The sequence below is a fragment of the Mirounga leonina genome, unplaced genomic scaffold, assembly GCF_011800145.1.
Source record: "Mirounga leonina isolate KUSES-001 unplaced genomic scaffold, KU_Mleo_1.0 Mir_118, whole genome shotgun sequence".
NCBI classification, from domain to species: Eukaryota; Metazoa; Chordata; class Mammalia; order Carnivora; family Phocidae; genus Mirounga; species Mirounga leonina.
This window is the reverse complement of record NW_023270277.1, coordinates 611,025-625,656: the sequence shown is the minus strand read 5'-3', so window position 1 is coordinate 625,656 and position 14,632 is coordinate 611,025. Positions and strand designations below refer to the sequence as shown.

At 51.7% G+C, this 14,632-nt stretch overlaps 1 protein-coding gene across 1 annotated transcript in view; it reads right to left on the bottom strand.

Moving 5' to 3' along the window:
- Positions 1–14,632, bottom strand: part of LOC118007321 (gamma-2-syntrophin-like) — a 219,473-nt gene that overhangs the window by 9,763 nt on the left and 195,078 nt on the right. Inside the window, exons 16-17 of the mRNA XM_035000341.1 lie at positions 8,704–8,796; positions 3,287–3,397 (exon numbers count right to left, since the gene is read on the bottom strand). Of these exons, the coding sequence (XP_034856232.1) occupies positions 3,287–3,397; positions 8,704–8,796 (204 nt within the window). The remainder of the gene's footprint in view (positions 1–3,286; positions 3,398–8,703; positions 8,797–14,632) is intronic.

Sequence of the window (14,632 nt, the reverse complement as noted above, 5' to 3'; positions counted from 1 at the left end):
AGAGGGAGAAGCAGACTCCCTGCTGAGCAGGGAGCCCGATGCGGGACTTGATCCCAAGACTCCAGGATCATGACCTGAGCCAAAGGCAGACGCTTAACCGACTGAGCCACCCAGGCGCCCCTAATTTGCTCTTTCTTTGTTCATTAATCTATTCGTTTAAACACGCTTGTTAAGTGCTGAAGTCAAAAAGCTAAAATCAAGCTGCCCTTTGGCGGCTCGGTCTGTTGGGAGAAGTGAAATCCTAGAGAAGCATACACGATGCCCACATGGCTCCCGGAGCTAGGTTGGGGGATGTAGGAGCCGGGGGCACTGGGAAGGGCACCGTTGCCCCGAGGCTCAGTCCTTCTGGTCCACAGTTCATGGCAGCAACACGCGGCCAACACGCGGAACAGGAGGAAAGCAGATCCTTCACTTCATAATTCCTTTAGGAGAAAGAGATGAGAAGAAGAAAACCAAATATTTTCTTTAAAAACTGCTGCACCCCCTGCCCTGCAGCCATGGAAGCGGCCTGGAGTCAGTGCCGATCTCTGCACACATCCCAGGCTCATGAGTGGTGTCCTGGGGCCCCCGAGCCCCTCAGATTCCGGGGGACCCTGCGTTCTCACAACGCACTCGTCACCGAGGCACTGCTCGGTCCAAACAGTCCAGAGAGTTTTCAATAAATATTAGGAGGAAAATCGTTCCACGGTTATCACTCCTTGAACCAGGAAATGCAGGTAACAGGAACACCGTCTTCTCTGAGGCAATAACCTGTTCCTGAGTGACATACCACTCCCACCCAGTACCTGCAAAAGCTGGGGTTACCCACTCAGACGTCCGTGCCGAGGGCTGTTTGTTTAAACGGAGCCTCAAACCTGAGGGTTCTCACGGGGTCCAGACTCCCCTTCTGTCTTTTCCAATTTTCCTGTCCCTCACAAGCTGTAGTACACGTGGATGTCGGCTCAAGGTGGCTTCTGGAAACAGCCGTTCTGCGCCCAGTTCTGCTCCTGGAGGCCCACCACACACGCATTCTCTCCTCGGCCGGGGGAGAGAATTTGCATCACCACCTGCCCAGACCCCGCAAGGCCCTGCCAGGGCTCCAGGCAGCATGCCCACCGGCCCCTCACTGCACCTCTGTCTCTCTGTGTATAGCTGGGTTCTCGTATTCTCAACTGTATTTTTTTTACAGAGACATCACAGCAAACTATTTAAGCTTCAAGCCCTTCAAATCTTGTGTCCATCCCTGTGGCCCCACAACTTTCTAGGGCTCTGTCTTCACCAAATGAAAACAGAACCGGTCCAGTCTACAAATGCCACAAGGAAATTAAGATGTTTCAAACACATGCCCCAAATTCACATGCTGTATCTCACACTGTCCAGTTTAGATTACCCAGGTCCCACTCTTCTCATGAATACAGATCACCAAAAGTTCTAAACCTTAAAAAAATCAAAATAAATGCCTTTCAACCTAGTGAAACCTATGTTGCCTGTCAAAAGGACCCTCTGATATCACAGAAGGTGCTGGATATTCCCAAAGCATGCGCCCTAGGTCAGCAGGTGCCCTGCCGGAAGCTGCTAGAATATCCACAAGCATGAAACCCTTCAGACCTACTGCGAACTGACTTCCAAAGCGTCGCCCATGCTCCCAAAGAATGCACTGGAATAAGAGGTTTGCAGGATTTTAGCAGGAAACCTGTTACCAGCTCCTCCAAAGGCCAATCAAGTACCAACCAGGTTACCCATGGTCGCCGTGTTAATGCAGGGAAAATGCCAAATATAGAATCATCGCAAGTCTCCCCACTCCCTCCCACGCTGCTGGTGGCGGGTCTCCCCTGGACTCCGTGTGCCCCCCTCACCACCGTGTCCTGCGTCCGGACGAGGTCTGCTGTCTCACCTGCTGCCCCATCACACCCCCTCATGACCTAAGTGCCCTGAGAGCATTTACGTTCAGGCTTTGATTTTATCCATTCCCCAAACGTAAGAATATCAACAGTTTCTGTATAATTGCAGTTGTGCTTAAAAAGTAGATACGGCAGGTGCCTGGTGGCTCAGTCGGTGAAGCGTCTGCCTTCGGCTCAGGTCATGATCTCAGGGTCCTGGGATCGAGCCTCTCATGGGGCTCCCTGCTCTGCAGGGAGTCTGCTTCTCCTGCTCTCCCCACTCTTGCTCTCTCAAATAAATAAAAATCTTTAAAAAAAACATAGATACGGAACATTATTTCATTAAACTCAATAAAAAGATGTTAAAAACTGACATCTGGCTATAACCACGTCCTCTGTGATGTGTCTTCTGATTTCATCACAACACGATGCAGGAAAGAGTTGGATCTATTTACAAACCGTATGTGTTCGTGGGTCTCACACATTTGGTTTTTTCTTTCTTTTCTTAGTGCCCTGGATTTATCCTTTGATTTGTCTTTAGTTATATTAAAACTGGGTTGTTGACAACACGTGTACATAAAACACGGAAAAAATCCTTTGTTGGCAGTAAAACAGCTCAGTGCCGTGAACTTGTAAGTTGTGCCTGAGCTCCTTTTGTTAACGGCGTTTTGGTCTCAGTATTACAGACAACGCATCAGCTGAATTGTGCATAATGCAGTTTGTAAAACTCTTCCTTTCAATTCTGGCTTCTCATGTGTCTTTTTTTTTTTTTTTTTTAAGATTTTATTTATTTGAGAGAGAGGGAGTGAGAGAGAGCATGAGAGGAGAGAGGGTCAGAGGGAGAAGCAGACTCCCTGCTGAGCAGGGAGCCCGATGCGGGACTCGATCCCAGGACTCCGGGATCATGACCTGAGCTGAAGGCAGTCACTTAACCAACTGAGCCACCCAGGCACCCTCATGTGTCTTCTTGTTCTTTTTTGGGTTTTGTTTTTGTTTTTGAGAGAGAGAGAGAGGGAGAGAGAGAATGTGTGCGGGGGGTGAGGGGCAGAGAGAAAGAATCTCAGACTCCGTGCGTCCACACAGGGCTTGATCTCACCCCTGAGATCATGACCTGAGATGAAACCAGGAGTCAGATGCTTAACGACTGAGCCACCCAGATGCCCCATCTCATGTATTTTTAAATATCGATCTCCTGTTAACGTTTGGTAATGAACTTGTGATTTTTAGTAGAATCAATTAATATGTTTCAGTGATCCTGGTCTTAGGCTGTAAGCATCTCTATAGGAGACAGACTCCCGGCTCTTCTGATGTCCCAGCCATCTGAGCTCTGAGGTGGGTTGTCTGCATGCAGGGGGAACGAAAACACGATCTGACCATTAGGTCTTACTCCACGTGTGGCTGGCAGCAGCGTAAACCAGGTTCCCTACCTTCACCTCTATCTGTTTCGTGTCCAGATGCTGGAACAGCAGCTTCACTCGAGTGTTTCCGTCATCTGAAGATCCCTTAAGCTGAGAAAATTTAAATCTCCAGAGCACATTCTGCAAAAGAATGAAATTATGATTTAGAAATAGCTCACTTACGTCATTAATATCTATTCATATATCAAATACTCCATTTTTAAAAATGCAGACATCTGCTTCATTTTTTTTATCTACCCTGAGCATGTGATAAGAGCGTCCACCTTCCCCTTCTTCAGTCTGTGCAAAGTGACCTCCTCAGACTGCCCGCATCCTCTCTGTCCCTGCACTGGGCTCCAGGTGTCCCGCAGTCCCGGACCCCGACCTGGCAGCACGCTTCCCGCCACCCCACCCACCCTCCCTGGCTTTCTCCTTCCTGTATGTGGCTACCAGCGTCATATGCTCACTTCTCCTTCTTCTGCTCGCAAGACTTTTTATTTATTTGTTTATTTATTTTTAATTTTATTATGTTAGTCACCATACATCATTGGTTTTTGATGGAGTGTTCCACGATCCATTGTTTTCGTATAACACCCGGTGCTCCATGCAATACGTGCCCTCCTTAACACCCATCACTGGGCTAACCCCCCCCCCCACAAAACCCTGTTTGTTTCTCAGAGTCCATAGTCTCTCATGGTTCATCTCTTCCTCCAATTCTGTTAAAATCCACTAGGAGGCCCACTTCTTGCTATAGAGCACGAGACTTGGTCCCCGGTGCAGACAGAAGGAAAACTTCATTCCCACTGACAGCCCCACCTGGGGCTTGTCCAAATCACCGCACGTCGGTTTCTCCTGCACCAAAGCTGAGAAAGGCAGTGATCACATCTTCGTACTGCTGCAAAAATAACGGGCTGTTTACTAAGGTACTTCAAGATGAAATGTGCTTCATAAATTCTCACTGTTTAATAAAAAAGAAAGTCTGCAGCAAATAAAGACTTAGTGGTTTTTATAAAAGTTAGTCTGTGCTTACAGACACTTCATGAGAAACGTCTTCATCTCCCAGAAGAATCCAGTGCAAGCTGCAGTTTCTAGTATATAAAAGTGCTTGTTTTGAAAGAGTGAACCATCTTTCTCTAAGTGTCACAAAAGGCGAAGAGGCAGTGACAGTGGGGGAGGGATTCAAAGGCACTTTTGCCCTGGCGACCCCTGACCCCTCACCCCCACTGACCTCAGGGTCTTGTACTTCTTTCTTTTTTTTGAATCCAGGCTCCGTGTTTCAAGGCAAAGTGTCCAAACAAGCTCCATCAGGTGCTGGGACTCCTGAACTCCATCAGGGTCTCAGGGAACAATACCTGGGTCTTTGCTTTCAGGATGAGGAAGGTGGGTCTACACCAGCCTCAGCGGGGTTGGGTGTTCTCACTCCCAGCCGGAGGGCCTCTTCATGTTGGAATTAGGAGGTTCTGCCCAGAACTCACACTGCAGGCGCCGCTTCCTCGGAAGCAGCCCCTGGCCCACTGCCATCAGCCACCAAGCAAAAACCACAGCACAGTTAACCAGAAGGTGCACTGAGGACGGTGAGCAGAGCGCTGGCCAAGCTGCCTGGCTCCCGGGGCTCCTGTGCCTGCCGGCGTGCCCGCCTCTGAGACTCGGACAGAATGGCCCAAATCTTGTCTGCCTTGGACGTTAACACTCCCCCGCTTTCACGCGGGAACCTGTCATCAAGGGAAGCCAGGGGCATCCTGGGCATCATGGTTTTGCCAAATTCCTTGGCAAAGCCCAGACGGCTCTGTGATGAACAACAGAACCACATGTGGTTCAAATCTGATTACGAGGAAGAGCCTAATAGGGGTTGACCCTCATCAGGATAACACTTAGGAATTACCTCAGTAATTAACATCTCACGTGGTGTCAGCTGTTGAGATATTACAGACAAAAGACCTCCGCGAAGCGCCGCTGCTGATCCTCACAACGGAGTCCTGCGGGTTTATTACTGTTACCTTCCAGCACATTCTCTCCACACTGACCCTGTCCTGAACCTGTCTTGCTTTCAAAGGAACACTGCCTTTGGAGAGCACACACCCACAGTTCACTGGTGTTCAGTTATGTCCGATTTTCTCCCACAGCCGCGCTGCATCAGGGACGAGGGCGCTTTCATCAGCCACTGTGCAGGGAGCCGGGTGCAGGGCTGTCTGACTGACCGTGGGCGCACCCGCACCACACCCACACGCGATTTTGCAGGACAAGATGGCGGGGCGGGGGAGCAGGAGGTGGGGGGCAGGAGGTGGGGGTTGTGGGGCAGGGGGGCAGGAGGTGGCTCCCGTGCAGTGGAACTTCCTCTGCTGGTGGGCTCTTTCTGAGTCACTTCCAAGTCCTTCTGAAGTCTTCTTTCTTGTACCTAAAACAGAACTTTTCCTGAAGAAACCGAACATGCCATTTCCATGAAGGATGCCGTGTCTGCACGTGCCACCTGAAAGAGGTACCAGGCCAGTAGCTGAGTTTTGGGATTGTAAGCTCTTCTCCAAAACACGCGTGGGCTCCCCAGGTGGGATCATGATGGCTGTCCGCCTGGACCTCAAGTGCCGCCCCCACCCCACACACAGGCGGGAGACGCATCTGGACACAGGGTGAGGTGGGAGGGAATCCTGGGTTTCGGGTCTCGACCTTGGAAGACGAAAGCATTTGCTGAGGTTGTAGTGATCCAACAACAGTCCCCCAGTCAAGCGCGTGTTACAGGAAACACCCTGCTAGGTCGTGAGTGGTGACCGTCATGGCTCGAGTCCTTCCTGACACACCTGTCTTGTTAACTACTGACAACGAAAGCAGGGCCCCCAGGGGCCGGCTGGACAGCCCTGGGTTGGGTTCGCGGTGTCTGTGGCATCACTCATCCTGCATGGCCACGCTGTGGGGCTCTTCCTGCCAGTCAGGCCAGACCCAAACTGACACTTCCTCTCTGACAAGAAAGTCATTCCTTCCCAGTTTTTTCAAATCTAATCTTTCTGTTCTTCCTTGTGGGATTATTGGGTTCCAGCCCAGCGGGGAATCAGGCGAAAGGACTTCCACAAGGACCGCCACGCATCACCCTCAACGGAGACGCGTTATTTCTCTGCTGTCTGTGTGGAATGTCTCATCGGCAGGAAGACGTTCTGCAATGCAAGCTCACGTTTACAGACAAGGCCGCTTCCCAACACGACCCCAGGCAGAAAGCAAATTGGGGAAAGTTCACTCTGGTCCTAGATCTCAAGCGACACTTGATAGCTCGTCTGTGGGCTGTCTCGCTTCTCTGCTGCCCGATGGCCCACAATCTGTTCCCTGCTTCTTGCTGATGTCCTCTCCGGCTTCTGATTTGGTACACCAGAAATGGGACGTCGGTTACCACCAAACCAGAGGGATCAAGAGTGAACAGTCATGGCCGCCCAGCAGGCCGCCGAGTGAGCTGGGCGTGTGCAGGAACCCGTGGCTTCTGCGCAGAGACCCATGTCAGCCCCAGCAAGAAGGCGGGGATGCAAGCGCACAGAGAGGTCTGGTTTATTCTGGCCTAAATGGTTTGAAGATAATTTGTCTAGAAATTTAAAGATATTGGACAACACGGTTCCCATTCATTTTGTAAGAGCAGGAAAAATGTGCACAGCCAAGCATGTTTGCTTCCCGGTGATGGCAGGTCTCGCGTTTCACTCCCTTCCCATTCTGCAGAGGGACAGCTGATGTGAGCGGTTCACGCGTGGAGACGTGAGTGGTTCACGTGTGGAGACAACCGCTCACCTCTCCTCTGGCAAACACAGAAGTGGGGAGCTAAGGAATCTGACCGCACATTTACTTCCGAGGCTCATGTCCATGCAGGTGCCCAGCATTCAAACTGAGACCCCTACCAAAACCTCGTCTTTGTTCTTATGAACATTTGGTGAATAATACCACCACCACATTGTGGGGCTACTTCTGACCCAGAAGTAACTCAAAATGGTCTGATCTAAAGCATATTATAGCATGGAAATATGAATTATCTTGTGAATATAGGCGTGGTCAATCTCAATCTAAATGTTTCTAAGGCCAAAAAAATCTATGTGATTTTTCCCTAATAACTTATATTAACGACATATTGAGAAAACACCATTTTCATAATTATTCACAATTATTCATATCAATCTAGAAATAATGGAAAACCTATGTATACTGAATTTACAAATGTCATCATACATTAAAAGAATAAAGATGTGTCAAATGGAAAAGAGTTATAAGTATTTCACAGATTTACAACCCACTGGTATACTCTTCACAGTTAAGCCGCAAAAGCTTTTCTTTTGAAAATTAATTCAAATATTGTAAATTTAAAAATTTTAAAAAGGCATACACGAAACAAGGCTCTGGAACAATTTTCTTTTTGTCATGTTCTTTAAAATTTCCAGTTGCTGTCTTAAATCATGACAAATACATAAGTCTGCTTGAGATTCTCTCTCCCTCTGCCCCTCCCTCCTCTCTCTCCCCCTTCCCTGAAAAGTAAATAAACAAATAAATAAACACTAGGTAGAGCCCTACTGTGAAACCTCCTACCCTTTTCCTGGGAGGGAATAAAGTAAGAGCGCAGTGAGTTTTCTAGTGGAGAATTCTATTAAGGAGGCAGCTCCTCCTCAGAACAGAGCTCCCGGCTCTGCACCTTGTTGCTGGCCATTCCGTGCACGGCAGGGCGCTTACAGTGTCTGTGATCTCCCCCCGACTAGATGCCAGCAGAAACACCCCTTCAAATTCCCCCAAGGGCAAACTCGCCCCCGCGGGAGCCACTGTCTAGAAGAATGGGGAAGACATGGGCCAGACCTCTGAAAAGCTAGGGTGCGATTTCACAGGGCATCCCGAGTTGGCTGCGATGATTAACTCGTAGAAGAGAGTATCCGAAGGTTTTACAGGGAGGTCTGGAAATAGACACTGGTGAGACTGCCACTTGAGATGTGGCGTCCCCAGCTCCGTGCCGACCCACGGCCGGGCACAGGCTAAGCCGGCGGGCTCTGCGCCCCTGCCGTGTGATGCACCTGTCCTGCCCACGTGTCCCCATCCTGCATTCTGAATGAGCCCCGTGGGATGACATACTATGGGCTGAGGTGAACGCTCGGGCTCACGGAGATGTTGGTGGAAATGGTGGTCTCCTGTGCGGTAAGGGGAAGTCAACCACAGCTGAGCACCTGGTGAGACCCGCCGGGAACGGCTGCTGTTCTCTCACCAAGATGCTCAGGTTTGAGGCCAGGCAGTAGATAACATTTCTTTCCAAAGTGTTTACCTTCGGGCTGGAGGTCTTCCCCTCGAGCAGGACCCAGGAGACCCTTCCGTGCCGGCGCGGATGGTGGTGGCCGGCACCGCCGTGCACACGGCAAACCGGCTGGGCTGGTGGCATCCCGTCCGCTCCACTGAAATGTAACAGTGCGCGTCCCTGGGCACTGTGCCGTGCCTGCTGGGCAGCTTACCTTTGTCTTACTGTCAAAACAGGTGAATCCCAACGCGAAATCCACCGTGAAACACAGCGTCTCTCCTTGCCAGCTACACGTGTACGTTCTGGACTAGAAAAGAGCATTCATTTTGAGAAAACATTCTTTAGCAACGGAGTTCAACACTAACCAGGTGGTTGCAGTATCCCCCCACAATCAGAAACCAAGTTTTTAAAAGTCCTGACGTTTTGCATGCGGGCAGTGCTTTCTGGGATTTTGTCTACATGCAAACACCTCGAACCACGTAGGAGCTGGACGTGGGGCCTGCACACCACTCTCACCACAAACAAGCAAACGGGGCCCAGCAAGTCCTCAGTCAGCAAAGTGGTTTGGAAACACCGGGATTCCTAGTTCCGCTTGCTAATGCGTTTGGAAGGACCTGGGGCGTGAGGCGCTCACTCTCCTCTCCTTGTTCAGGGCCCACTGGACTGAAGGCCAGGGCCGCAGGCCTGCTCCCCGGGAACCTGGACGTGCTTTGGGGAAAAAGATTCTGAAGAGCAGCAACACCAAAACCAAAGCACAGACCCCCGCAGGGGAGAGGCTGTGGCCGTGTGGCTCCTGTATCACCCCCGGGCGGGTTTGGGTGAGGTCACCTCTGCCGTTAAACTCAACATGAACGCTCGTCTGCTGGGCGTGAGCACACGGATGCTCAGGGCCGGCTTTCTCCCCTGGGCGGGTGGCCACACACACACACAGCCGCAGGCACACAGCTCCATGCGTCCAGCCACGTGGGACAGAAGCACCACAATGCCGAGACCAGGGCTAGTATCTGCACGGCACTCTCAACAGAAGGAACTAGGGCTAAGCCTTAACACAGGAGGAGGAACATTAATATCTCGGGAAGCGTTACTTTGCACAACCTGTGTGACGAGGCTGCAGGTAAAACCTCCCAGCCTCAGCACAGAGGGGAGCTGAAGGCGGCGCTCGGGCCTCACCGCAGTGGGCAGTGTCTTCCGTCCCGTCAAATCGGGGGCCTTCCGTCAGGATGCCTTCCGGACTTTTCAGCCCCCTCCTCCTCCTCTGGGGTTCCACCTCAGCACACAGGTCAGCTCCCTTCAGCCTCGCAGGCCGGCGTGTCCAGCCCGCGGTGACTCCTCCGTCCTCCATTCCTAGGTCCAGTTCAGCTGCTGAGCCTTTTGTCATGAGGACCTTCATCTCGAACTGTGGGACTTATCTCCTCGTGTGGCTTCAGATCTCCCCGCTGAGGCTTTTCTGTCTTCTCATCGGTTTCCAAGGTTTGTGCTTTACTTCCTTTCTGACGCACATCGATCACTGCTGCTTGAACACGGTCATCAGATATTCTAACGCCCAACATCTTCGTGCTGGAAGCTACTGCCTTTTCACTTGGTTTGAGATCTTCCCGGTTTACTAAAGCCTGGATATTTTTGTATTATGAGATCCTTGAGCTCATTTAAGTCATTCTACATGAATATCTCTGGCTCATCTTCCATAGGGGAGGGGGCTCATCTTCCATAGGGGAGGGGGCTGTCCGGGGACCGCCAGGGCAGGCAGAAGTCGAGGTCCCCCTCTTGGTGTTGGACCCTACTGCTGATGGATGGGACGAGAGTTCCAGCCCCATGAGGTGGTCCCTGCTTCTGCTCCCTGACACCACCTGGCGGGGGGTGGAGGGCTATTGTTCCTGCCTGGCGGGGCAGAGGCATTTGCTGAGGGTGGGGTGAGTCCGTGGGGACGTCTGCGTGTTTGGCTGGCGTGGATCACTTACTGTGTAAAACGTTTCTGTCCCACCAGGCTGCCCTTCCTGGTCCTGGGCTGCAAGAGGCAGGCCGTGGTGGGTTTTGGGGTCTGCACCTGTTGGTATTTCTGGGTGGCCCCTTCTTCTGTGCCAAGTCTAGGACACACACGGGAAAGAACACACAGGCCCTCTGCACCATATGGTCCTCGCGCCCTGAGGCCCCTCACTGGCCCTCCCGAGTCACTAATTCTTTTAAAAAGGTTGTTGAGTTAGTGGCCACCACCTTATTCATTAATTTAATAAACTAACACTTAAAAATTACCTTGCTTATAGGGCGCCTGGGTAGCTCAGTTGGTTAAGCGACTGCCTTCGGCTCAGGTCATGATCCTGGAGTCCCTGGATTGAGTCCCGCATCGGGCTCCCTGCTCGGCGGGGAGTCTGCTTCTCCCTCTGACCCTCCCCCCTCTCATGTGCTCTCTCTCAAATAAATAAATAAAATCTTAAAAAAAATAAAATAAATTTAAGGGGCGCCTGGGTGGCTCAGTCGGTTAAGCGACTGCCTTCGGCTCAGGTCATGATCCTGGAGTCCCGGGATCGAGTCCCGCATTGGGCTCCCTGCTCGGCGGGGAGCCTGCTTCTCCCTCTGACCCTCCCCCCTCTCATGTGCTCTCTCTCTCTCATTTTGTCTCAAATAAATAAATAAAATCTTTAAAAAAAAATTACCTTGCTTACTACTGAGATTCCGCCCCCGGGCTCTGCGGGATGCGGTGCTGTTAGATCTGTATTTGGAGCAGATGTGTGCAGGAGCCAGGCAGGGTGTGGACAGCGTGTGGACAGTGGGAGGCTTTCCATCACCGCTCATGGCCAGAAGCACAGCCCACGTGGGGCGGTGGCACGGTGGGCGCCGTGGGCCCCTTGCAGAAGGCTGAGGCTCACACCTGTTCAGGCCGTGCAGACCACGGGCGCTGGTCCCTCCTGCGTCCCAGGTGAGGCTGCGCAAAGCCCAGCTATGTTCCCAGCGAGCCTGCGCGGGGCGCCGGGCACATGTGGGGGATGAATTCACGTGCACCTGGTCACCCTGGCTGGGAGGCTGGGGAGGCCATGCTGTTTAAGAAACAATCTTTAGAGGGAAATCGAGGCAGGCATTGACGTGGACAGCACAGCTGTGGGTCTGAGCTGCCTTGGACCACATAGCTTGTGGCCCCATTTGTGAACGTGCCCGAAACCGTGGGGTCTGTGGGGCGCTAGGACGGCACGACCGAGGCCTAATGCCTTTCACTCCACCTGTAAACAGCATGGCCACAAACTCAATGTGCCGCAGCCACGGAAAAATCACGCTAATAAAGACCAAATAGCTCCTCACAGGACAGTAGGCTGAACTAAATTAGGCTGTAATAAATACAGTGTCAAATAGCACATTCAAGTTCATTTTCAAGTGTGTTAAAAAATTCGCACTCTGGTACCATTAATCAAAGGCATGGAAATTAGCCTCTGAGGTATTCTAGAGAGCGCGCAGCCAGGGCGTAAGTGAATGAGAAAGTGGAGGAAGGGATTCTGTTCCTCAGCATGATGAGAAGCGAGCGCATGTGAGGCCGAGGTGCTCTCCCTCTCCCCGACTCGTGCGCTCTCCTGGCTTCCCCGTAAACGGCCCTGTTCACCGGACTCCCTCGCCCAGCGCACTCCGGGTGGATCCCCAGGGAGGCCCCGCGGAGCAACGTGCTACGCAGCATCAGCTGGGAAATGACCGAATTCTGTGGAAACCTCTCCGTTCTCCTCCATGTATGATTTGAATGGTGACTAGACGTCCAGAACACGTGACATGTTGAGCACAAGTCCCATGCCTGTCCTCAAAGCAATCCTTGGAGAGACTGGGACTCTCGTCCCCGGGAAGATGGCTTGCCCAGGTTCAGGCCAGCAGGTGCATGTCCCGTGTGCTACCCACACCTGTGGGAGGAGAGGCCGCTGCGATCAGCCCCAAGCATCCTGGACTCATCAGGTCACCTACCATCTACGTCCACAGGCCCCTTACCCTGAGAGAGCAGAGGCTGCTGGGGACACGACATACACACGCGGCTCCTTCTGGGAGCAAGGAACAGAGAGGCCGTGTGGGGAAAACTCTTCCTTGGAGAAGCTAACGAGCACACCGCAAATGTCCAGGAGGTGTTTGACCCACCTGACTTACAAATAAAACAGAACACTTTAGGGCGCCTGGGTGGCTCAGTCGTTAAGCGTCTGCCTTCGGCTCAGGTCATGATCCCAGGGTCCTGGAATCGAGTCCCACATTGGGCTCCCTGCTCCGCGGGAAGCCTGCTTCTCCCTCTCCCGCTCCCCTTGCTTGTGTTCCTGCTCTCGCTATGTCTCTCTCTGTCAAATAAATAAATAAAATCTTTAAAAAAAAAAAAACAGAACACTTTAGTCACAAACATAAATGTCACAATGTGGATAGTTTTTGGAATTGGTGGTTTCGTGGACAAGGCTTTCATTTTCGGCTTGTTCATGAAATACACTTTTAAGTGAAATTTTGAAAGATAAACCCAGTTTAGCACTGCCTTACTCAAAAATATTTAACATTCTTTTTTCGGGATCCACACGTAAACTCAGAAAGACACTGGTTTGGAGTCTTTGGCCAGAAGTAAATTGATGAGCATGTGTCCATTTTTGGGTCCTGTTCAGGTTTTCTGGAAGATGCCTGGCCCATGGTGCTATGTATGGGAGGCTGGGGTCACAGTGAGAAGCCGGGGCAGGAGCTCACCGTCCCTGAGTGTTAACTCTCCAAAGATGCATGGACGCCAGATGCTGGGGTGCATCCCTGGTCACACCCTCTACTGCCCTCCGTCTGCACGAGGGGGCACTGGCTGGGAAGAGCAACTGTCAAAATGCCCCCGTCCATAAAGCTGGCGTGGCTCTTCCCTCACTGGGAATGCTGCTCTGGGAAGGGCTGCTTGAAACCCTGTAACAAACCAGGGACAGAAACAGAAACGAGCAGGCATAGTTCTGAGCTCCACTTAGTTAAATTAAGCTGCAAGGGGTTTTAGAGAAATGAAGTGCCAGGTCCTAGTCCAATATGTACGTTGGCATCTTTCTGCGAAATATTCAGAAAAGCTCATTCGTACCAAGAAAATGCTAAGTAGCACCCCTCAAAATCACATTATGTTGGCGATTCACTCTGGAGACTTGCAAACATTTACCATGGGAATGACTTGGTTCAGAGTTTTAAAACACAATTTCCACCGAGAGCGTAGCTCCGATGAGTCTGGCCGTGTGACTGTCTCAGCTCTCTGTGTTCAAACAGCCAGTGACGGGATAACGCACGTAGAGTGGGCACACTGGGCGGGGTCTGGGCCATGCAGGGACAGCCGTGCAGGGGCGGATGGGTGGGAACCCTGACCCCAGCCTGCTCTCGGAGCTGGAGGACCCTGGATGCGGCGATCAGTGCGGCAGGTCTGCCCTCCCCCAGGGACGAGCAGGTGTGGTGGCTCGGGCAGGGGTCACAAGAGCCGCCCAGGACACTCGGCTGGCGTCCCGCGAGGCCCACCACTCTGCCTCCTTCTCTGCAGCAGTGCTCCTGGGCCACATTCAGAGGTTCTGAGTTTGAGACCCGGAGCTCCTTGTAGCTTAGCTACCAGCCCCTGTGGCCACTTCCATCTTCACATCAGTATTCTGTGCCTCTCGGTTATATTCTCAGCTTAATTTGGAAAGTAGATGTGCAGCCTCTTTGTAGTAAAGGGCACCTGTATGAATGAGTAAAGGGAGCTCAATGTACTTCAATAAACAACAGTACCACTAACACCAGGACATGCCGGCATCTGTTTTGACTTTGTCCCCTGCATCAGTAATGGGAAATCCACTTCGCGGCACAGACTGCTGGAGGATGTCCCGGTGAGTGATGTGCTGAAGGCAGGAGGCTTATGCTGAGTCCGGCTGGACCAGAGTTTGCAGACACAGAAGGCGGCTTCTTGTGTTGGGTGCCACTGGGGGGTGTTCATGTAGTCCAGCTCGAAGCCTGGCATTCTAAATATGCTGCGTGCATTTCTGATCAAAAACAACCAGCAGCATTTACTCAGATCGGCCATGATCCCGAATAAAGAGTGAGGAAGTTGATAAATCATAACTGAGGTGAACACACAGGCTGTGGTGCATGTAGTAACGATGCCACACCTGTACCTGTAGTAACGATGCCACACTGGTACCCATAGTAACGATGCTGCACCTGAA